The sequence below is a fragment of the Oncorhynchus kisutch genome, linkage group LG20, assembly GCF_002021735.2.
Source record: "Oncorhynchus kisutch isolate 150728-3 linkage group LG20, Okis_V2, whole genome shotgun sequence".
Taxonomy (NCBI): domain Eukaryota; kingdom Metazoa; phylum Chordata; class Actinopteri; order Salmoniformes; family Salmonidae; genus Oncorhynchus; species Oncorhynchus kisutch.
The window spans coordinates 7,916,282-7,939,719 of NC_034193.2; the positions used below are offsets into that span (position 1 = coordinate 7,916,282).

General features: G+C 43.5%; 2 protein-coding genes across 3 annotated transcripts in view; one reads left to right on the forward strand and one right to left on the reverse strand.

The window, feature by feature from the left end:
* The window catches only part of LOC109885783 (calcineurin subunit B type 1), a 69,488-nt gene extending 53,394 nt beyond the window's left edge, over positions 1-16,094 (forward strand). Inside the window, exons 3-7 of one of the 2 annotated variants that reach the window (XR_004204502.1) lie at positions 1,883-2,059; positions 9,589-9,648; positions 9,881-10,065; positions 12,491-13,147; positions 13,187-16,094. Coding sequence is in view for 1 of the 2 variants with exons in the window: in XM_031799640.1 (XP_031655500.1) it covers positions 1,883-2,059; positions 9,589-9,648; positions 9,881-10,065; positions 12,491-12,538 (470 nt within the window). In the remaining variant the exon portion in view is untranslated. Of the gene's footprint in view, positions 1-1,882; positions 2,060-9,588; positions 9,649-9,880; positions 10,066-12,490 lie in introns of both variants that reach the window. The other variant, XM_031799640.1, reaches the window with a different exon arrangement.
* Positions 16,095-18,176: 2,082 nt separating this feature from the next.
* On the reverse strand, positions 18,177-23,318 carry pno1 (partner of NOB1 homolog). The gene is made up of 7 exons (XM_020477589.2): positions 23,007-23,318; positions 22,502-22,651; positions 22,331-22,414; positions 21,733-21,793; positions 21,114-21,231; positions 20,917-20,987; positions 18,177-18,655 (listed from the first exon to the last, which is right to left on the reverse strand). The coding sequence occupies exons 1-7, from the start codon at positions 23,205-23,207 to the stop codon at positions 18,588-18,590; spliced, it is 753 nt and encodes a 250-aa protein (XP_020333178.1). The 5' UTR covers positions 23,208-23,318; the 3' UTR covers positions 18,177-18,587.
* Between the last annotated feature and the right edge of the window lie 120 nt (positions 23,319-23,438).

The following is a 23,438-nucleotide window of genomic DNA, read 5'->3' on the forward strand; positions in this document are numbered from 1 at the left end:
TTCTCCTGTCTTGCTCTCTCTTTTCTCCTTTCTCGCTCTCTCTTTTCTCCTTTGTCGCTCTCTCTTTTCTCCTTTCTCGCTCTCTCTTTTCTCCTTTCTCGCTCTCTCTTTTCTCCTTTCTCGCTCTCTCTTTTCTCCTATCTGTCTGTCGCTCTCTCTTTTCTCCTGTCTCGCTCTCTCTTTTCTCCTTTCTCGCTCTCTTTTCTCCTTTCTCGCTCTCTTTTCTCCTGTCTGTCTGTCGGTCTCTCTTTTCTCCTGTCTGTCTGTCGGTCTCTCTTTTCTCCTGTCTGTCTGTCGGTCTCTCTTTTCTCCTATCTGTCTGTCGGTCTCTCTTTTCTTCCATCTGTCTGTCGGTCTCTCTTTTCTTCCATCTGTCTGTCGCTCTCTTTTCTCCCATCTGTCTGTCACTCTCTCTTTTCTCCTATCTGTCTGTCGGTCTCTATTTTCTCCTGTCTGTCTGTCGGTCTCTCTTTTCTCCTGTCTGTCTGTCGGTCTCTCTTTTCTCCCGTCTGTCTGTCGGTCTCTCTTTTCTTCCATCTGTCTGTCACTCTCTCTTTTCTCCTGTCTGTCTCTCACTCTCTCTTTTCTCCTGTCTGTCTCTCTTTTCTCCTATCTGTCTGTCGCTCTCTCTTTTCTCCTGTCTCGGTCTCTCTTTTCTCCCATCTGTCTGTCACTCTCTTTTCTCCTGTCTCGGTCTCTCTTTTCTCCCATCTGTCTGTCGGTCTCTCTTTTCTCCCATCTGTCTGTCGGTCTCTCTTTTCTCCCATCTGTCTGTCACTCTCTCTTTTCTCCCATCTGTCTGTCGGTCTCTCTTTTCTCCCATCTGTCTGTCGGTCTCTCTTTTCTCCCATCTGTCTGTCGGTCTCTCTTTTCTCCTATCTGTCTGTCGCTCTCTCTTTTCTCCTGTCTCGGTCTCTCTTTTCTCCCATCTGTCTGTCGGTCTCTCTTTTCTCCCATCTGTCTGTCGGTCTCTCTTTTCTCCCATCTGTCTGTCGGTCTCTCTTTTCTCCTGTCGGTCTCTCTTTTCTCCCATCTGTCTGTCGGTCTCTCTTTTCTCCCATCTGTCTGTCGGTCTCTCTTTTCTCCCGTATGTCTGTCGGTCTCTCTTTTCTCCCGTCTGTCTGTCGGTCTCTCTTTTCTCCCGTCTGTCTGTCGGTCTCTCTTTTCTCCCGTCTGTCTGTCGGTCTCTCTTTTCTCCTATCTGTCTGTCGCTCTCTCTTTTCTCCTGTCTCGGTCTCTCTTTTCTCCCGTCTGTCTGTCGCTCTCTCTTTCTCCTGTCTCGGTCTCTCTTTTCTCCCATCTGTCTGTCGGTCTCTCTTTTCTCCCATCTGTCTGTCGGTCTCTCTTTTCTCCCATCTGTCTGTCGGTCTCTCTTTTCTCCTGTCTGTCTGCCGGTCTCTCTTTTCTCCTGTCTCGGTCTCTCTTTTCTCCTGTCTCGGTCTCTCTTTTCTCCCATCTGTCTGTCGGTCTCTCTTTTCTCCCATCTGTCTGTCGGTCTCTCTTTTCTCCCATCTGTCTGTCGGTCTCTCTTTTCTCCCATCTGTCTGTCGGTCTCTCTTTTCTCCCATCTGTCTGTCGGTCTCTCTTTTCTCCTATCTGTCTGTCGGTCTCTCTTTTCTCCTGTCTGTCTGTCGGTCTCTCTTTTCTCCTGTCTGTCTGTCGGTCTCTCTTTTCTCCCATGTCTGTCGCTCTCTCATCTGTCTGTCGCTCTCTCTTTTCTCCCATCTGTCTGTCGGTCTCTCTTTTCTCCCATGTCTGTCGCTCTCTCATCTGTCTGTCGCTCTCTCTTTTCTCCCATCTGTCTGTCGGTCTCTCTTTTCTCATCTCTCTCTCTCGTCTCTCTCTTTTTCTCCCGTCTCTCGTCTCTCTCTCTCTACTCCAGTCGATGCTGATGAGATTAAGCGTCTGGGAAAGAGGTTTAAGAAACTGGACCTTGATAACTCTGGGTCCCTTAGCGTGGAGGAGTTCATGTCCCTCCCTGAACTCCAGCAGAACCCGCTGGTCCAGAGGGTCATCGACATCTTCGACACCGATGGAAACGGAGAGGTGGACTTCAAGGGTAAGCCAGAGCGCAAGAGTAGCCTGGTCCCAGATCTGTTGTCTCCTTCTATAGCCTGGTCCCAGATCTGTTGTCTCCTTCTATAGCCTGGTCCCAGATCTGTTGTCTCCTTCTATAGCCTGGTCCCAGATCTGGTGTCTCCTATAGCCTGGTCCCAGATCTGGTGTCTCCTTCTATAGCCTGGTCCCAGATCTGTTGTCTCCTTCTATAGCCTGGTCCCAGATCTGTTGTCTCCTTCTATAGCCTGGTCCCAGATCTGGTGTCTCCTATAGCCTGGTCCCAGATCTGGTGTCTCCTTCTATAGCCTGGTCCCAGATCTGTTGTCTCCTTCTATAGCCTGGTCCAAGATCTGGTGTCTCCTATAGCCTGGTCCCAGATCTGGTGTCTCCTTCTATAGCCTGGTCCCAAATCTGGTGTCTCCTTCTATAGCCTGGTCCCAGATCTGGTGTCTCCTTCTATAGCCTGGTCCCAGATCTGGTGTCTCCTTCTATAGCCTGGTCCCAGATCTGTTGTCTCCTTCTATAGCCTGGTCCCAGATCTGTTGTCTCCTTCTATAGCCTGGTCCCAGATCTGGTGTCTCCTTCTATAGCCTGGTCCCAGATCTGTTGTCTCCTATAGCCTGGTCCCAGATCTGGTGTCTCCTATAGCCTGTTCCCAGATCTGGTGTCTCCTTCTATAGCCTGGTCCCAGATCTGTTGTCTCCTTCTATAGCCTGGTCCCAGATCTGTTGTCTCCTTCTATAGCCTGGTCCCAGATCTGGTGTCTCCTTCTATAGCCTGGTCCCAGATCTGTTGTCTCCTTCTATAGCCTGGTCCCAGATCTGTTGTCTCCTTCTATAGCCTGGTCCCAGATCTGTTGTCTCCTTCTATAGCCTGGTCCCAGATCTGGTGTCTCCTTCTATAGCCTGGTCCCAGATCTGTTGTCTCCTTCTATAGCCTGGTCCCAGATCTGGTGTCTCCTATAGCCTGGTCCCAGATCTGTTGTCTCCTTCTATAGCCTGGTCCCAGATCTGGTGTCTCCTATAGCCTGGTCCCAGATCTGGTGTCTCCTTCTATAGCCTGGTCCCAGATCTGTTGTCTCCTTCTATAGCCTGGTCCAAGATCTGGTGTCTCCTATAGCCTGGTCCCAGATCTGGTGTCTCCTTCTATAGCCTGGTCCCAAATCTGGTGTCTCCTTCTATAGCCTGGTCCCAGATCTGGTGTCTCCTTCTATAGCCTGGTCCCAGATCTGGTGTCTCCTTCTATAGCCTGGTCCCAGATCTGTTGTCTCCTTCTATAGCCTGGTCCCAGATCTGTTGTCTCCTTCTATAGCCTGGTCCCAGATCTGGTGTCTCCTTCTATAGCCTGGTCCCAGATCTGTTGTCTCCTATAGCCTGGTCCCAGATCTGGTGTCTCCTATAGCCTGTTCCCAGATCTGGTGTCTCCTTCTATAGCCTGGTCCCAGATCTGTTGTCTCCTTCTATAGCCTGGTCCCAGATCTGTTGTCTCCTTCTATAGCCTGGTCCCAGATCTGGTGTCTCCTTCTATAGCCTGGTCCCAGATCTGTTGTCTCCTTCTATAGCCTGGTCCCAGATCTGTTGTCTCCTTCTATAGCCTGGTCCCAGATCTGTTGTCTCCTTCTATAGCCTGGTCCAAGATCTGGTGTCTCCTATAGCCTGGTCCCAGATCTGGTGTCTCCTTCTATAGCCTGGTCCCAAATCTGGTGTCTCCTTCTATAGCCTGGTCCCAGATCTGGTGTCTCCTTCTATAGCCTGGTCCCAGATCTGTTGTCTCCTTCTATAGCCTGGTCCCAGATCTGTTGTCTCCTTCTATAGCCTGGTCCCAGATCTGGTGTCTCCTTCTATAGCCTGGTCCCAGATCTGTTGTCTCCTATAGCCTGGTCCCAGATCTGGTGTCTCCTATAGCCTGTTCCCAGATCTGGTGTCTCCTTCTATAGCCTGGTCCCAGATCTGTTGTCTCCTTCTATAGCCTGGTCCCAGATCTGTTGTCTCCTTCTATAGCCTGGTCCCAGATCTGGTGTCTCCTTCTATAGCCTGGTCCCAGATCTGTTGTCTCCTTCTATAGCCTGGTCCCAGATCTGTTGTCTCCTTCTATAGCCTGGTCCCAGATCTGTTGTCTCCTTCTATAGCCTGGTCCCAGATCTGGTGTCTCCTTCTATAGCCTGGTCCCAGATCTGTTGTCTCCTTCTATAGCCTGGTCCCAGATCTGTTGTCTCCTTCTATAGCCTGGTCCCAGATCTGGTGTCTCCTTCTATAGCCTGGTCCCAGATCTGGTGTCTCCTTCTATAGCCTGGTCCCAGATCTGGTGTCTCCTTCTATAGCCTGGTCCCAGATCTGTTGTCTCCTTCTATAGCCTGGTCCCAGATCTGGTGTCTCCTTCTATAGCCTGGTCCCAGATCTGTTGTCTCCTATAGCCTGGTCCCAGATCTGGTGTCTCCTATAGCCTGTTCCCAGATCTGGTGTCTCCTTCTATAGCCTGGTCCCAGATCTGGTGTCTCCTATAGCCTGGTCCCAGATCTGGTGTCTCCTTCTATAGCCTGGTCCCAGATCTGGTGTCTCCTTCTATAGCCTGGTCCCAGATCTGTTGTCTCCTTCTATAGCCTGGTCCCAGATCTGGTGTCTCCTTCTATAGCCTGTTCCCAGATCTGGTGTCTCCTTCTATAGCCTGGTCCCAGATCTGGTGTCTCCTATAGCCTGTTCCCAGATCTGGTGTCTCCTTCTATAGCCTGGTCCCAGATCTGTTGTCTCCTTCTATAGCCTGGTCCCAGATCTGTTGTCTCCTTCTATAGCCTGGTCCCAGATCTGGTGTCTCCTTCTATAGCCTGGTCCCAGATCTGTTGTCTCCTTCTATAGCCTGGTCCCAGATCTGTTGTCTCCTTCTATAGCCTGGTCCCAGATCTGTTGTCTCCTTCTATAGCCTGGTCCCAGATCTGGTGTCTCCTTCTATAGCCTGGTCCCAGATCTGTTGTCTCCTTCTATAGCCTGGTCCCAGATCTGGTGTCTCCTATAGCCTGGTCCCAGATCTGTTGTCTCCTTCTATAGCCTGGTCCCAGATCTGGTGTCTCCTATAGCCTGGTCCCAGATCTGGTGTCTCCTTCTATAGCCTGGTCCCAGATCTGTTGTCTCCTTCTATAGCCTGGTCCAAGATCTGGTGTCTCCTATAGCCTGGTCCCAGATCTGGTGTCTCCTTCTATAGCCTGGTCCCAAATCTGGTGTCTCCTTCTATAGCCTGGTCCCAGATCTGGTGTCTCCTTCTATAGCCTGGTCCCAGATCTGGTGTCTCCTTCTATAGCCTGGTCCCAGATCTGTTGTCTCCTTCTATAGCCTGGTCCCAGATCTGTTGTCTCCTTCTATAGCCTGGTCCCAGATCTGTTGTCTCCTTCTATAGCCTGGTCCCAGATCTGGTGTCTCCTTCTATAGCCTGGTCCCAGATCTGTTGTCTCCTTCTATAGCCTGGTCCCAGATCTGTTGTCTCCTTCTATAGCCTGGTCCCAGATCTGTTGTCTCCTTCTATAGCCTGGTCCCAGATCTGGTGTCTCCTTCTATAGCCTGGTCCCAGATCTGTTGTCTCCTTCTATAGCCTGGTCCCAGATCTGGTGTCTCCTATAGCCTGGTCCCAGATCTGTTGTCTCCTTCTATAGCCTGGTCCCAGATCTGGTGTCTCCTATAGCCTGGTCCCAGATCTGGTGTCTCCTTCTATAGCCTGGTCCCAGATCTGTTGTCTCCTTCTATAGCCTGGTCCAAGATCTGGTGTCTCCTATAGCCTGGTCCCAGATCTGGTGTCTCCTTCTATAGCCTGGTCCCAAATCTGGTGTCTCCTTCTATAGCCTGGTCCCAGATCTGGTGTCTCCTTCTATAGCCTGGTCCCAGATCTGGTGTCTCCTTCTATAGCCTGGTCCCAGATCTGTTGTCTCCTTCTATAGCCTGGTCCCAGATCTGTTGTCTCCTTCTATAGCCTGGTCCCAGATCTGGTGTCTCCTATAGCCTGGTCCCAGATCTGGTGTCTCCTATAGCCTGGTCCCAGATCTGGTGTCTCCTTCTATAGCCTGGTCCCAGATCTGGTGTCTCCTTCTATAGCCTGGTCCCAGATCTGTTGTCTCCTTCTATAGCCTGGTCCCAGATCTGTTGTCTCCTTCTATAGCCTGGTCCCAGATCTGGTGTCTCCTTCTATAGCCTGGTCCCAGATCTGTTGTCTCCTTCTATAGCCTGGTCCCAGATCTGTTGTCTCCTTCTATAGCCTGGTCCCAGATCTGTTGTCTCCTTCTATAGCCTGGTCCCAGATCTGTTGTCTCCTTCTATAGCCTGGTCCAAGATCTGGTGTCTCCTATAGCCTGGTCCCAGATCTGGTGTCTCCTTCTATAGCCTGGTCCCAAATCTGGTGTCTCCTTCTATAGCCTGGTCCCAGATCTGGTGTCTCCTTCTATAGCCTGGTCCCAGATCTGGTGTCTCCTTCTATAGCCTGGTCCCAGATCTGTTGTCTCCTTCTATAGCCTGGTCCCAGATCTGTTGTCTCCTTCTATAGCCTGGTCCCAGATCTGGTGTCTCCTTCTATAGCCTGGTCCCAGATCTGTTGTCTCCTATAGCCTGGTCCCAGATCTGGTGTCTCCTATAGCCTGTTCCCAGATCTGGTGTCTCCTTCTATAGCCTGGTCCCAGATCTGTTGTCTCCTTCTATAGCCTGGTCCCAGATCTGTTGTCTCCTTCTATAGCCTGGTCCCAGATCTGGTGTCTCCTTCTATAGCCTGGTCCCAGATCTGTTGTCTCCTTCTATAGCCTGGTCCCAGATCTGTTGTCTCCTTCTATAGCCTGGTCCCAGATCTGGTGTCTCCTTCTATAGCCTGGTCCCAGATCTGGTGTCTCCTTCTATAGCCTGGTCCCAGATCTGTTGTCTCCTTCTATAGCCTGGTCCCAGATCTGGTGTCTCCTATAGCCTGGTCCCAGATCTGGTGTCTCCTTCTATAGCCTGGTCCCAGATCTGGTGTCTCCTATAGCCTGGTCCCAGATCTGGTGTCTCCTATAGCCTGGTCCCAGATCTGGTGTCTCCTATAGCCTGGTCCCAGATCTGTTTGTGCTTTTGCCTATACCATTGGGTATCACAATTTTTACTAGTGAATAAATGCTTGGGACCGACAACCGACAAATCAAGGTCAATAATATCAGGGACATCAGTGTTGGTTAACGTGTCTATTGTCCTCCTGTCTGAGAATGTCCCAGCACAGTACATGGTGGCCTACACCAGAGGGGTATAATACAAACCAGGATCAATGAGTGGTCCAGAAAATGAATGGTCTGAAATAACTTTTTATTGTTTAGCAAGAAAAGCTTGATATGGGCATTGTCTCATTGACTCAACAACCAAACACACACACACATCTAAGTTTAGCTTTCTTAATTAACCAGAAGATTATTTCTGTCTGTTCATCAAAGTTAGCTGGCTAACTCATTGATCCTGCTTCCTGATAGTTTTTATTTTATTTTTTATTATTTTTTTTATTTCACCTTTATTTAACCAGGTAGGCTAGTTGAGAACACCTTTACTTAACCAGGTAGGCTAGTTGAGAACACCTTTATTTAACCAGGTAGGCTAGTTGAGAACACCTTTATTTAACCAGGTAGGCTAGTTGAGAACACCTTTATTTAACCAGGTAGGCTAGTTGAGAACACCTTTATTTAACCAGGTAGGCTAGTTGAGAACACCTTTATTTAACCAGGTAGGCTAGTTGAGAACACCTTTATTTAACCAGGTAGGCTAGTTGAGAACACCTTTATTTAACCAGGTAGGCTAGTTGAGAACACCTTTATTTAACCAGGTAGGCTAGTTGAGAACACCTTTATTTAACCAGGTAGGCTAGTTGAGAACACCTTTATTTAACCAGGTAGGCTAGTTGAGAACACCTTTATTTAACCAGGTAGGCTAGTTGAGAACACCTTTATTTAACCAGGTAGGCTAGTTGAGAACACCTTTATTTAACCAGGTAGACTAGTTGAGAACACCTTTATTTAACCAGGTAGGCTAGTTGAGAACACCTTTACTTAACCAGGTAGGCTAGTTGAGAACACCTTTATTTAACCAGGTAGGCTAGTTGAGAACACCTTTATTTAACCAGGTAGGCTAGTTGAGAACACCTTTATTTAACCAGGTAGGCTAGTTGAGAACACCTTTATTTAACCAGGTAGGCTAGTTGAGAACACCTTTATTTAACCAGGTAGGCTAGTTGAGAACACCTTTACTTAACCAGGTAGGCTAGTTGAGAACACCTTTATTTAACCAGGTAGGCTAGTTGAGAACACCTTTATTTAACCAGGTAGGCTAGTTGAGAACACCTTTATTTAACCAGGTAGGCTAGTTGAGAACACCTTTATTTAACCAGGTAGGCTAGTTGAGAACACCTTTATTTAACCAGGTAGGCTAGTTGAGAACACCTTTATTTAACCAGGTAGGCTAGTTGAGAACACCTTACGTAGCTAGTTGAGAAACACTTTTTAACCAGGTAGGCTAGTTGAGAACACCTTTATTTAACCAGGTAGGCTAGTTGAGAACAAGTTCTCATTTGCAACTGCGACCTGGCCAAGATAAAGCATAGCAGTGTGAGCATACAACAAAGAGTTACACATGGAGTAAACAATTAACAAGTCAATAACACAGTAGAAAACGAAGGGGGGGTCTATATACAATGTGTGCAAAAGGCATGAGGAGGTAGGCAAATAATTACAATTTTGACCATAGTTGTTGGTTAAATATACAATCTACACAGGACCTTCTAATCAGCAGGTTTCCATATCACCATGCAGTAAATTCATTAATAGACCAATAACAAAGAGAGTTCTGAACCTAGTTCTCAGTTTTCCCCTCCCCACTCCGAACATATCCAGACAGTCCTAGCAAGAATCTCACTTGAGAAATAGCTATTTTTACACAATTGAATGGAAATCATTAGAGTAAGGTACTTAGTTGTTACCCAGAAATAATTTTATATTGATATAAAATGGCTGCATTGGGCCTTTAATCACATTGCATGATTAACAAAAAAGGATCTTGATGACCAGGGAGAGAAGTTGGTACTTTGGCCTGGACTGGTTCAGACTTCCAGTGTTTCTCTCGGTCTACTTTGCCGAACCTGCAGAGGAAGTAGTAACACTTAACACAGGACAGTCAGGACTAGATAGCCCGGATTCCATCCGGATACAGCCCGGATTCCATCCGGATACAGCCCGGATTCCATCCGGATACAGCCCGGATACAACACGATTTACATTTTAAAGATCACTTCCGATTGAGCCGACATGTCCATCGTTTACCGTGAATGCGGTCTCCGTGGAAACATTGCCTATAGAAGGTGCATAGAGGAAAAGGGGCGTTCTGATTGGATATAGCCCTAAATATGGATTGTAGTAGTTTGCTACTGATATTTTGATTGAACTTATGAATGCATAAGTAGTGTATTTGATCACTCCGATATATATAAAATGATTGCGTACAGTATAAGAAGTCAAATAATGTCTGACTCTAAACCATCTGTCTCCCCCATCAGAATTCATTGAGGGAGTCTCACAATTCAGTGTCAAGGGGGACAAGGAGTCAAAACTTCGGTGTAAGTAGACAAATCTACTCCATCCTACATCTATACACCTCTCACCACACAAAGTTAAATGATCTGATCTACAAAGACAAAACCCATCCCCTGTCCCCCACTTGCCTGGGTAGAAACGGAATGCCTGATAGCATCAATGATGAGGCTTTCTCCAAAATACAAAACCAAAAAGGTCTGTGTTCAGGATCGCTGACTTACCTACACATCCTTCCACGTTTCTCTCCCCCCCTAGTTGCCTTCCGGATCTACGACATGGACAAGGATGGCTACATCTCCAACGGAGAGCTCTTCCAGGTGCTGAAGATGATGGTAGGAAACAATCTGAAGGACACCCAGCTGCAGCAGATCGTGGACAAGACCATCATCAACGCAGACAAGGACGGAGACGGCAGGATATCCTTTGAAGAGTTCTGCTTAGTAAGTCTGGGGTCGTGGGTGGCTGGGGAACTGGGGTCGTGGGTGGCAGGCGAACTGGGGTGGTGGGTGGCTGGGGAACTGGGGTGGTGGGTGGCTGGGGAACTGGGGTGGTGTGTGGCTGGGGAACTGGGGTGGTGGGTGGCTGGGGAACTGGGGTGGTGGTTGGCTAGGGACCTGGGGTCGTGGGTGGCAGGCGAACTGGGGTGGTGGGTGGCTGGGGAACTGGGGTGGTGGGTGGCTGGGGAACTGGGGTGGTGGGTGGCAGGCGAACTGGGGTCGTGGGTGGCAGGCGAACTGGGGTCGTGGGTGGCTGGGGAACTGGGGTGGTGGGTGGCTGGGGAACTGGGGTGGCTGGGGAACTGGGGTGGTAGGTGGCTGGGGAACTGGGGTGGTGAGTGGCTGGGGAACTGGGGTGGTGAGTGGCTGGGGAACTGGGGTGGTAGGTGGCTGGGGAACTGGGGTGGTGGGTGGCTGGGGAACTGGGGTGGTGGGTGGCTGGGGAACTGGGGTGGTGGGTGGCTGGGGTCGTGGGTGGCTGGGGGGTGAAAAGGATACTACAGGATGCTACTGTACCTGTAGACTTTAGCCAGTTAGCATTGGCTTGCGAAACTACCTCTAACTTCCTTCATACTGCACGCAGAGGACATTTTCCAGAATTGTGCAACCCTATTGGGGGGGTAACTCCAATTCTGGTTGATGGCTTCTCCTACCCAGCTCGAACACACCAGATGGCTCATTCATTGGAGGGTAATGTTATGTATAGAGCATGATTCCAGCCCCATTTCACTAAGAAAGTTCTGTATTCTGTTTCAGTCTTCTGAATAAGCTATATTTGGCACATATTTTTCTAAGGCAGCGGTTCCCAAACTTTTCCGTTCCGGGGACCACCAAATCACAGTCAAAAACTCTCGAGGACCACCATTGGCAGAAAATTTAGCAGTGAATTTAACAAATTAGTCCGATTATTCTAAACTATTGGAATTTTGAAAAGTAATGTCAAATTGCTTATAATACAATTAATACTCCCAACTGTTATTTTCTTTGGAAGAAAAAAATCCATTTTGTATTTTATTACATTTATCAAAAATAATTGGCTGAACACAGGTTGGAAAACACTGCTCTAGAGTCTTGAACTGAAACACTGTTCTTGTGGGAGTATTATCTTCAGGACAACTGTTGGACCGTGGTTATAGTTGGTTTGTGCTGGAGCAGCCCAAGGTTGTCGTGAAGGGACTGTGTGACTTCATTTGAAGAGACTCATTCAATAAAATAGCTGAGTGTAAGACAGTATTACAGAAAATACAAGGGGGTTAACAGGATACTGTAGTTATACTAGTGTTAACAGGATACTGTAGTTATACTAGTGTTAACAGGATACTGTAGTTATACTAGTGTTAACAGAATACTGTAGTTATACTAGTGTTAACAGGATACTGTAGTTATCTAGTGTTAACAGGATACTGTAGTTATCTAGTGTTAACAGAATACTGTAGTTATACTAGTGTTAACAGGATACTGTAGTTATACTAGTGTTAACAGAATACTGTAGTTATACTAGTGTTAACAGGATACTGTAGTTATCTAGTGTTAACAGAATACTGTAGTTATACTAGTGTTAACAGGATACTGTAGTTATACTAGTGTTAACAGAATACTGTAGTTATACTAGTGTTAACAGGATACTGTAGTTATCTAGTGTTAACAGAATACTGTAGTTATACTAGTGTTAACAGGATACTGTAGTTATCTAGTGTTAACAGGATACTGTAGTTATACTAGTGTTAACAGGATACTGTAGTTATCTAGTGTTAACAGAATACTGTAGTTATACTAGTGTTAACAGGATACTGTAGTTATACTAGTGTTAACAGAATACTGTAGTTATACTAGTGTTAACAGGATACTGTAGTTATCTAGTGTTAACAGAATACTGTAGTTATACTAGTGTTAACAGGATACTGTAGTTATACTAGTGTTAACAGAATACTGTAGTTATACTAGTGTTAACAGGATACTGTAGTTATCTAGTGTTAACAGGATACTGTAGTTATACTAGTGTTAACAGGATACTGTAGTTATCTAGTGTTAACAGAATACTGTAGTTATACTAGTGTTAACAGGATACTGTAGTTATACTAGTGTTAACAGAATACTGTAGTTATACTAGTGTTAACAGGATACTGTAGTTATCTAGTGTTAACAGGATACTGTAGTTATACTAGTGTTAACAGGATACTGTAGTTATACTAGTGTTAACAGGATACTGTAGTTATACTAGTGTTAAGTTGCCTCTCTTAGTTGGAATCATGTTGCGTGATTTTGAATAGCATGAAGAATCAATCTGTTCCCGCCTGCTTTTACTCTAGAATTGGAATTAGAACTACAATAAGAACTATTTGGTTTTGTTCCTTCTCTCTTCCCCTAGGTGGTGGGTGGCCTTGACATACACAAAAAGATGGTGGTAGACGTGTGAGCATGTCCCTCCGCTCCTCTCCCTCCCCTCTGCTTTCTTCTCCATCGGTCTCTGAAGATCTGCTCAAGACGTCTGGCAAACACTTCGTGTATCAATGGAAGTATTCTCTCTCCCCGTGAAGCCACTTTTTTCCCCTAAACAAGCCACAAGCTTTGCGAAGCCAATTTAGTTGTGTTATTGAACTCCGATCCTCTCGATAACCTGAAGGACAGCTATTTTGAGGGAGGGAGGGGAAAGGTTGGCTTGACTATATTTTGTCCCCCAAAAATTGTAATGTTATTTTTTTTTTAAATATTTATTTTTGTTCTGGTCTCTTTTTTTTATAGACGAAGTATATCTATAAATGTATATTTAGTGGGGAAATGTGTCATTATCTGAGGTGTTGCGTTTAAATAATATACTTGATTTGGGTTACAATTCAAAACGTAGGGTATAAAGTGCCAACCAGGACATATGGTATTGTTATTATTAAGTATCCACCATTGCGGTCAGTGATGGACTGGTCTGTGATGAGTCAAATGCTCGCTGCAAGATCACTAATGGTCAGCTGCAAATTTCATTTTCTAAAATAAACAGCTGTTTCTTTTGCACTATTTGACTCCTGAGCAGGTTGGATTAGATCAATTAAGACATTTGACTCTTGAGCAGGTTGGATTAGATCAATTAAGACATTTGACTCTTGAGCAGGTTGGATTAGATCAATTAAGACATTTGACTCTTGAGCAGGTTGGATTAGATAAATTAAAACATTTGACTCTTGAGCAGGTTGGATTAGATCAATTAAGACATTTGACTCTTGAGCAGGTTGGATTAGATAAATTAAAACATTTGACTCTTGAGCAGGTTGGATTAGATCAATTAAAACATTTGACTCTTGAGCAGGTTGGATTAGATCAATTAAGACATTTGACTCTTGAGCAGGTTGGATTAGATCAATTAAGACATTTGACTCTTGAGCAGGTTGGATTAGATCAATTAAGACATTTGACTCTTGAGCAGGTTGGATTAGATCAATTAAGACATTTGACTCTTGAGCAGGTTGGATTAGATCAATTAAGACATTTGACTCTTGAGCAGGTTGGATTAGATCAATTAAGACATTTGACTCTTGAGCAGGTTGGATTAGATCAATTAAGACATTTGACTCTTGAGCAGGTTGGATTAGATCAATTAAGACATTTGACTCTTGAGCAGGTTGGATTAGATCAATTAAGACATTTGACTCTTGAGCAGGTTGGATTAGATAAATTAAGACATTTGACTCTTGAGCAGGTTGGATTAGATAAATTAAGACATTTGACTCTTGAGCAGGTTGGATTAGATAAATTAAGACATTTGACTCTTGAGCAGGTTGGATTAGATAAATTAAGACATTTGACTCTTGAGCAGGTTGGATTAGATACATTAAGACATTTGACTCTTGAGCAGGTTGGATTAGATACATTAAGACATTTGACTCTTGAGCAGGTTGGATTAGATACATTAAGACATTTGACTCTTGAGCAGGTTGGATTAGATAAATTAAGACATTTGACTCTTGAGCAGGTTGGATTAGATAAATTAAGACATTTGACTCTTGAGCAGGTTGGATTAGATCAATTAAGACATTTGACTCTTGAGCAGGTTGGATTAGATAAATTAAGACATTTGACTCTTGAGCAGGTTGGATTAGATAAATTAAGACATTTGACTCTTGAGCAGGTTGGATTAGATCAATTAAGACATTTGACTCTTGAGCAGGTTGGATTAGATAAATTAAGACATTTGACTCTTGAGCAGGTTGGATTAGATACATTAAGACATTTGACTCTTGAGCAGGTTGGATTAGATACATTAAGCTTCCGATCACATTAAACCTGTTGGAAGTTTAGAGTGATGGGCTGTTTTATTATATGTTCATACTTTGAGATTATTACTCTAAGCGTAGAGATAGATGCCAAGAAAGTGATGTCCTGGTATACTTATTTGTATTTTACTTACTTTAACGACACGTTTTTACGTTGAACCATATGACAATCCCCCAATGCAAAATAAATGGGCGGCAGGTAGCCTAGCAGTCAGAGGCGAGCCAGCAACCGGAGGGTTGCTAGTTTGAATCCCGGGTCTGACGGGAAAAATCTGAAGGGAAGTGAGCTGGTAACCAGAGGGTTGCTGCTGGTGTCAAATCCTAGATGGCATAACCTGCCGTTGTACCCTTGAGCAAGACCCTTAACAACCCCCCCACAGCAACTGCTCCATGGGCGCCGTAGTATGGCAGAGTCCCCTGCTCTAACCTGTGTGTGTCTTGGGATAAAGTCAAATGTTCTGTTGCACCTTGTGTACAATCGAACGTATAAAAGAATCTTGTTCAAAAAAATAATAATAATCTCTTTAACATGGACCATCTATGTATTTGTATTTTATATCTTAAACTGAGGAATATCCTAAAATATCGAGATGAGAAAGATTTAATGAATGTCAGTGAGTTATTGAGGGAATATAGAATGTTCTGGCATGTTATTGAGGCTCAACTGCAGGCAGCATAGTAACTGTATATTAGGTCAATGTTTGCTCATCTTAGTAGAGAGAGAGGCTGCAGCAGCCAATGTCAAACCCACCCCCCATCAGTAGTGCATTTACAGTACAGGGTTCTTTCTAATGCAACAACAGAGTTACTCGTAAACGTTTGACATGATCAATGGACATACGGTACATTTGAGAGTACATTAGAAAGTGAAGATTTAAGAACCTATCACGATCGCCTCATCGGTCCTCTCCCTCTGTGGTATTCACAGTAGGGAGACTGACACAAGTTTATGGTGAAATGGGCATCCCGAGAATATAAATGTAACAAAATGGCGGCGGGTTGTATTTTAATGATTTGATAGTTGGTTTGGAAACCATTGTTTTTAGTGAGACGTCTCAAATGCCTCCCTGCATAGTGTACTACTTTTTAACCAGGGCCCATAGCGCAGGTCAAAATGAGTGCATCATATATAGGGCACTGTACAAGTGGCTTTTCTTGGGCCTCCTATGTTTGCATGATGATTTTCCTTGTGCATGTAGATGATCCATTTAAATAATCCTCGTTAAAACACGTGAATGGTGAGGTCAGTAAAAACTATATTTAATAATCTACTGGGAAACATATTGGATTTTGTCCTAACTTTGTTAAATGTTCACATTATGGAGCAGTAATCCAAACGAACTGAACTACATGTTAACTTTGTATTCACCCCCCCCCCCCCCCCCGGATCAGCGCGATGAGGATTCTTTTCCTGTAAAAAGCTGGTCCCAAAGTCAACTGCCACTCACTGTACTCGACACAGTTTTGTATAGAAGCTTTCCATTCCGTTATCAAATATAGTTCAGATTTTTAGTTCTGCAAGTACTACTTTCTCTATTTTCTTTGAAGGGGACTCGGTGCTCTTTTAGTTTTGTGTGGAAACTGAAACGGTTAAGTTTGACTAATAGTTATTCTCCCCTTTCTCTGCATGGTGCATCTGATGCTGTGGGACTGTTGGAAACTTGATATTGTATGAAAATTTAAAAAATAAAACACTTTGAAACATTTTAAGTACAAGTTGTGTGTGTGATCACTTTGTTTCCCTGTTGTGTCGTGGGGTTTCTGGATCAATTTGGCACTTTACAGTCTCACATTAGGGTTTCTGGATCAATTTGGCACTTTACAGTCTCACATTAGGGTTTCTGGATCAATTTGGCACTTTACAGTCTCACATTAGGGTTTCTGGATCAATTTGGCACTTTACAGTCTCACATTAGGGTTTCTGGATCAATTTGGCACTTTACAGTCTCACATTAGGGTTTCTGGATCAATTTGGCACTTTACAGTCTCACATTAGGGTTTCTGGATCAATTTGGCACTTTACAGTCTCACATTAGGGTTTCTGGATCAATTTGGCACTTTACAGTCTCACATTAGGGTTTCTGGATCAATTTGGCACTTTACAGTCTCACATTAGGGTTTCTGGATCAATTTGGCACTTTACAGTCTCACATTAGGGTTTCTGGATCAATTTGGCACTTTACAGTCTCACATTAGGGTTTCTGGATCAATTTGGCACTTTACAGTCTCACATTAGGGTTTCTGGATCAATTTGGCACTTTACAGTCTCACATTAGGGTTTCTGGATCAATTTGGCACTTTACAGTCTCACATTAGGGTTTCTGGATCAATTTGGCACTTTACAGTCTCACATTAGGGTTTCTGGATCAATTTGGCACTTTACAGTCTCACATTAGGGTTTCTGGATCAATTTGGCACTTTACAGTCTCACATTAGGGTTTCTGGATCAATTTGGCACTTTACAGTCTCACATTAGGGTTTCTGGATCAATTTGGCACTTTACAGTCTCACATTAGGGTTTCTGGATCAATTTGGCACTTTACAGTCTCACATTAGGGTTTCTGGATCAATTTGGCACTTTACAGTCTCACATTAGGGTTTCTGGATCAATTTGGCACTTTACAGTCTCACATTAGGGTTTCTGGATCAATTTGGCACTTTACAGTCTCACATTAGGGTTTCTGGATCAATTTGGCACTTTACAGTCTCACATTAGGGTTTCTGGATCAATTTGGCACTTTACAGTCTCACATTAGGGTTTCTGGATCAATTTGGCACTTTACAGTCTCACATTAGGGTTTCTGGATCAATTTGGCACTTTACAGTCTCACATTAGGGTTTCTGGATCAATTTGGCACTTTACAGTCTCACATTAGGGTTTCTGGATCAATTTGGCACTTTACAGTCTCACATTAGGGTTTCTGGATCAATTTGGCACTTTACAGTCTCACATTAGGGTTTCTGGATCAATTTGGCACTTTACAGTCTCACATTAGGGTTTCTGGATCAATTTGGCACTTTACAGTCTCACATTAGGGTTTCTGGATCAATTTGGCACTTTACAGTCTCACATTAGGGTTTCTGGATCAATTTGGCACTTTACAGTCTCACATTAGGGTTTCTGGATCAATTTGGCACTTTACAGTCTCACATTAGGGTTTCTGGATCAATTTGGCACTTTACAGTCTCACATTAGGGTTTCTGGATCAATTTGGCACTTTACAGTCTCACATTAGGGTTTCTGGATCAATTTGGCACTTTACAGTCTCACATTAGGGTTTCTGGATCAATTTGGCACTTTACAGTCTCACATTAGGGTTTCTGGATCAATTTGGCACTTTACAGTCTCACATTAGGGTTTCTGGATCAATTTGGCACTTTACAGTCTCACATTAGGGTTTCTGGATCAATTTGGCACTTTACAGTCTCACATTAGGGTTTCTGGATCAATTTGGCACTTTACAGTCTCACATTAGGGTTTCTGGATCAATTTGGCACTTTACAGTCTCACATTAGGGTTTCTGGATCAATTTGGCACTTTACAGTCTCACATTAGGGTTTCTGGATCAATTTGGCACTTTACAGTCTCACATTAGGGTTTCTGGATCAATTTGGCACTTTACAGTCTCACATTAGGGTTTCTGGATCAATTTGGCACTTTACAGTCTCACATTAGGGTTTCTGGATCAATTTGGCACTTTACAGTCTCACATTAGGGTTTCTGGATCAATTTGGCACTTTACAGTCTCACATTAGGGTTTCTGGATCAATTTGGCACTTTACAGTCTCACATTAGGGTTTCTGCATTTTTATTTACATTAACTCAAATTTTCACTTCATGTGTAACAATTCATTGTTGGCCTCCAAATACTTTTAGGTTCAGATTTTATTTAAATCAAACTGAAATCCAGGGGCAAATCATTTACATGCAAATATCCCCTGTGGGAAGAGACAGGCCAGTCCAGATGTCGAAGGCAGGTAGGCATTCCCCAGATCAATATGTCCAGCTTCAACAACAAAAGTCCTGGAAGATGTCAGGCAAGGGCCCACATCCAAAAAACATCTCAGGAGTGCTGATCCAGGACCAGGTCCACCCATTCATATTACCTTAGGTTTAAAAAAAGGCAAAACCGGTCTTCGATCAGAATCTTGGGGAATACCTGACTTTCATCAGGAGACGAGAATATAAATCCACATGTGACTTTAGAATCTCTCTGCTGTCCTGCTGGCCACGACCCTGATGTTACCGTACACCTTAGAAGGGGGACTTCCTGTATGGGGAAATAGACATGTATAATATCAATAACATAGTACCAGTCAAAAGTTTGCACACCTACTCATTCAAGGGTTTTTCTTTCTTATTGACTATTTTCTACATTGTAGAATAATAGTGAAGACATTAAAACTATTAAATAACACATATGGCAAAGTGTTAAACAAATCAAAATATATTTTATATTTGAGATTCTTCAAAGTATCCATCCTTTGCCTTGATGACAGCTTTGCACAATCTTTGCATTCTCTCAACCAGCTTCAATGCTTTTCCAACAGTCTTGAAGGACTTCCCACATATGCTGAGCACTTGTTGGCTGTTTTCCTTCACTTTGCGGTCCAACTCATCCCAAACCATTAAAACTATGTAGTAACGGGGAAAAAAGTATTCACTTCTTTGGGATAGGGGGCAGCATTTTCACTTTTGGATGAATAGCGTGCCCAGAGTAAACTGCCTCCGACTCAGTACCAGATGCTAATATATGCATATTATTATTATTAGCATTGGATAGAAAACACTGAAGTTTTTAAAACTGTTTGAATGATGTCTGAGTATAACAGAACTCATATGGCAGGTAAAAACCTGAGAAAAAAAATCAAAATGGGAAATCTGAGGTTTGTAGTTTTTTTAACTCAGGCCCTATCGAATACACAGTGGGATATGGGTTATGTTGCACTTCCTAAGGCTTCCACTAGATGTCAACCGTCTTTAGAACGTTGTTTCAGGCTTCTACTGTGAAGGGGGAGAGAATGAGAGCTGTTTGACTAAGGGGTCTGGCAGCAGACTCGTTCTCAGTCACACACATTTCTCATGAGAGGCAGCTCTCGTTCCATTGCTTTTCAACAGACAATGGAATTCTCCGGTTGGAACATTAGGATGTTTTTATCATAAATGTTCAATAAAGATTGATTCTATATTTAGTTTGACAAGTTTGTACAACCTGTAATGTAACTTTTTGAGGTGACACCTGCAATGCATTTCAATTAACGGGTGTGCATTGTTAAGTTAATTTGTGGAATTTCTTTCCTTAATGCGTTTGAGCCAATCAGTTGTTGTGAAGAGGTAGGGGTGGTATACAGAAGATGGTCTTTTACCAAATAGGACTAAGTCCACATTATGGCAAGAATTACCACATGACACGTGTTACTTCATAGTTTTGATGTCGTCACTATTATTCTAAAATGTAGAAAACAGTAAAACATAAAGAAAACCCCTGAAATGAGTAGGTGTCCAAACTTTTGACTGGTACTGTATATAATATGCTAATTAGCAGGTGTTTTTTTTAAACCCAAAGCACACTATTCGTATGGGTGACCCGGGAATCGAACCCACAATCCTGGTGTTACAAGCGCCATGCTCTAACAACACTGTGTGCCATTTCCTAAAACACTTCCCATTTTAATACATGGGACTTGGGGCAATGGTGAGACGTGACCATATGACGAATTCACATGAGAGTGTGGTGTGGAGAAGCGCCGCCGATCCTTCGTGTCTGGAAGTAATTTAGTCATTGGCATGTCTGGATTAATCATTATATTAATAAATGTCTGATTCAATTAACAAATACGATAGTCAGTTTAAAAACAGGTTAAGGGTACAAGACTGTGTACATATCTGGATGTGTTGGCAAAATCACTACATATCCCATCGAGCCAAGCGGGGAGAGGCTGCACATTGTCAGTTCCAAGACCAGTAAGAAATGTCTAGCTAAGCTGATGCCAATGGATCTCAAAACTGAACGTGTATCTGAGGTTAGTAGCAATGAAAACCTTCGCCACGTCATCTTACGATACATATTTCAAACCATTCAACAAAATAAATCATTTAAGTTTCTTTCCAGAATTTTGCAGTTGAGGACGCGGTATTCATTAAGTTTGGCAATGAGGACGAAAAGTGGCATATTTTAGCTATCCAGCTAGTTTAGCCAGGAAAAACTAACTCTGGCCTCGTTCGCTTGTGAGCCCAGCCGGGTGCACATGCGCACTTAAGCTAATTCAGGAGACAGTTTGTATGCCCTGATATCAGGAGCTGGCGGCGATAAGTTTGATGAAACAATTCAGAGAAACAAATCAGATGACGTATATTTAAGGTGATCGAATCGATATTCAATCTCGAAATCAGTTGTAACTGTCAACAGTAAAACAAAGCTTGAGAAGACGTATGAGTGAAACCTGAAAATGAATGGCGTCACTTCCGGACACTGTATCCTCCCCTTCCTCACCACCACTCTACTAACTTCCACATCTGTTTCAGTCTTACCTAAGATGAGGTTGCATATCGCTGTCCGTGCCATCTTAATATTCTGGAAAGATCCTAATATGTGTACTTTTCTGTAAAATATTAAAGACACCAACAACAAAAAAAGGCCATGATGAAACCATAAATAATAGTCTTTGAATGTAGACCTAGAATTCTAACTATTACGTCATAACATGGGGCCATATAGCACTACTCACGAGTCTGCCAGAACAATCCTGGTCTTGGTCACATTTTCAATGGTGAATTTTGTTTTGCCTCCTTTCCCTGCTATCCTGCCAATAGCTCTGGACAAATGGTCTCCTTTCAGTGGTTTTACTGTCAACGAAACAGGAAAAAATAGTACGGTGAGAAAATGTTCACTTAGTATGGGCAGAGACCGTGCATTCTTTATTTATTTGACAGTGACAATGTACATCAATCAAAAGTTACAAAAATGTGCCATCTTTAGCCAGCTGGCTAGTTTTCATCTGTTGTCCCGGGGCACAAAATATTAAAAAGGTAGACAATAAGACTGGTTTTACTGACAATAAAAACTATTAATTGAAAGAAAGAACCAAGACAGTCAGTGAAAAATGTGCACTTAGTAGTGAAAAGAGCTTGCATACTACAAACAGGGATGAAATTAAGATAACACACTAGCCCAAGGCTAGTACTTTTCAGACCGGGCTAGTAGAAAGTGTGCCTAACTAGCTCGATGACTAGTGAAATGTTGACTTTTCAGATATCGCATGGCACAGAATGTCACCGGGGCAAGTACACATTGTGACTACAAATATTGTAGGTTGTAAAGGTAGAGCCAGGCAGGCCCTTAGTTACCGTCTGTGACATCAAAGGTTTCCAGGAAAAGTTCATCCAATCTGATGAGAGCAAGGGCATCCTGGGGAGACAGACAAAGTGTTGTTTAGATTCAACAGAACATGGGAGTTGTATTGTCAATAGACGTTAGGGTTAATTAATAGCCTATATTTAGACTGAACTTTAAGAGGCCTCCCAAGGGAAAGAGAGACATGGTGTCAGATTCCTTTCACATGATAAACAGTGGGGTTGTATTCTCAATAGACATTAGGCTTTAGGCCAGTAGACTAGTGCATGCTAGCGGTTCTGGTAGACTTCCAGGCATTGCGCTAATGCTAGTTAGCAATGGCTCACAAAACTGCCTTAAACTCCACGCAGTGACAAATGGTATCCATGAGTTCATCTGACTCTGGATACGTAGAAAAACGTACCAATAATTTCTACAATCTCTCACTATTCCTTTAAACATATTTGACTTGAAAGAAGGGAGATGGCCTGTAATTCTCACTCTATCAATATAGAGCAGAGATAGTAGAGTGCTGTTGGATGACTGGATCCTTCTCATTTCATCACCCCAACAAGATAATGCCTTCCTTTCCCAGAAGGTGCTGCTGCTTACCTCAACCTGGAATCCTAGAACGAAGGCTCGTACGAAGTCTGCAGCTCTCGTGAGAGAGCCAATGTCCTGTGTGTCTTTACATGTCTGCAATGAAAGACACGTTCTTATTATGGCCTACTTTCTAGACACCAATACAAATAAACATTGCTCAGGTAATCTCATTGCATTTACTTTAATTTCCACATTTCTGGTTTTGAGGTTGAATCTGACTTGGAGCTGTAGGTTCTCGACGATGGGTGTGAATATCTTCAGCCAGTTCTCCTTCAGAGGGGTATACCTGTGGGCCGGGACAGCAACCTTACGCATCTCATCAGAACCACCCTGAAACAAGGAGACAAAAAAAATATGACAGTGGAAATGTTAGAACTATCATCGCAACTTCTCACAGTGGTATGCGCAGATTCATGACATTGTTGTGTAGCCTACACTATCAGAAAACCCGGCTGACTAAAATGTAGTCTTGTGAGACAGTGCTACTTAATATTTGTGCGGGCTAAAGGCTTCAATTTAGGCAGTGTAAGAATAATCATAGCAATAGCGTGACATTGCGCATGTGCAAGACCCAGACCTTACACGGGACGAGAAAAATGTTCTACCCTAACAGGCAAAATTCAAGCTAAGTGTAATAATTCAGTAACATATGTACTAATATATAAAAATGTGGGATTTACTTTACCTTAAGTTTGTCGCCTGAAATGGGTGGAAACTGAGGCCGCTTGCATGCTACGGAGTCCTCAGCCTCCATATCGACTCCATCCATCTCGCGTTTTCGCTTCGATGTCTTCTTTGATTTCACCTTGACGAACGCTTCTGTTGTGTCTTCACTGTCTATAGTAGTAGCAGCTACCTCCGTTGTTGGATTATTATCAGTGTCCATAACGAATTTCGTTTTTTAACAGTAAATAAAGCCAAAATGTTAGGAGAGGTACATGAAGTTGTACACGAGGTTGTTCCCGTGTTTTCGAAAGGACCCAAAGTCTGTTCAACATGCGCCTGAGTGCAGTGTTTAATTCTGTATGGATTAAAAAAACACATGTTTATATGGCATTATATATATATTCAATGCTGGCTAGGGAATAGTATGTAATGTTTTGCAAAATATAACGAC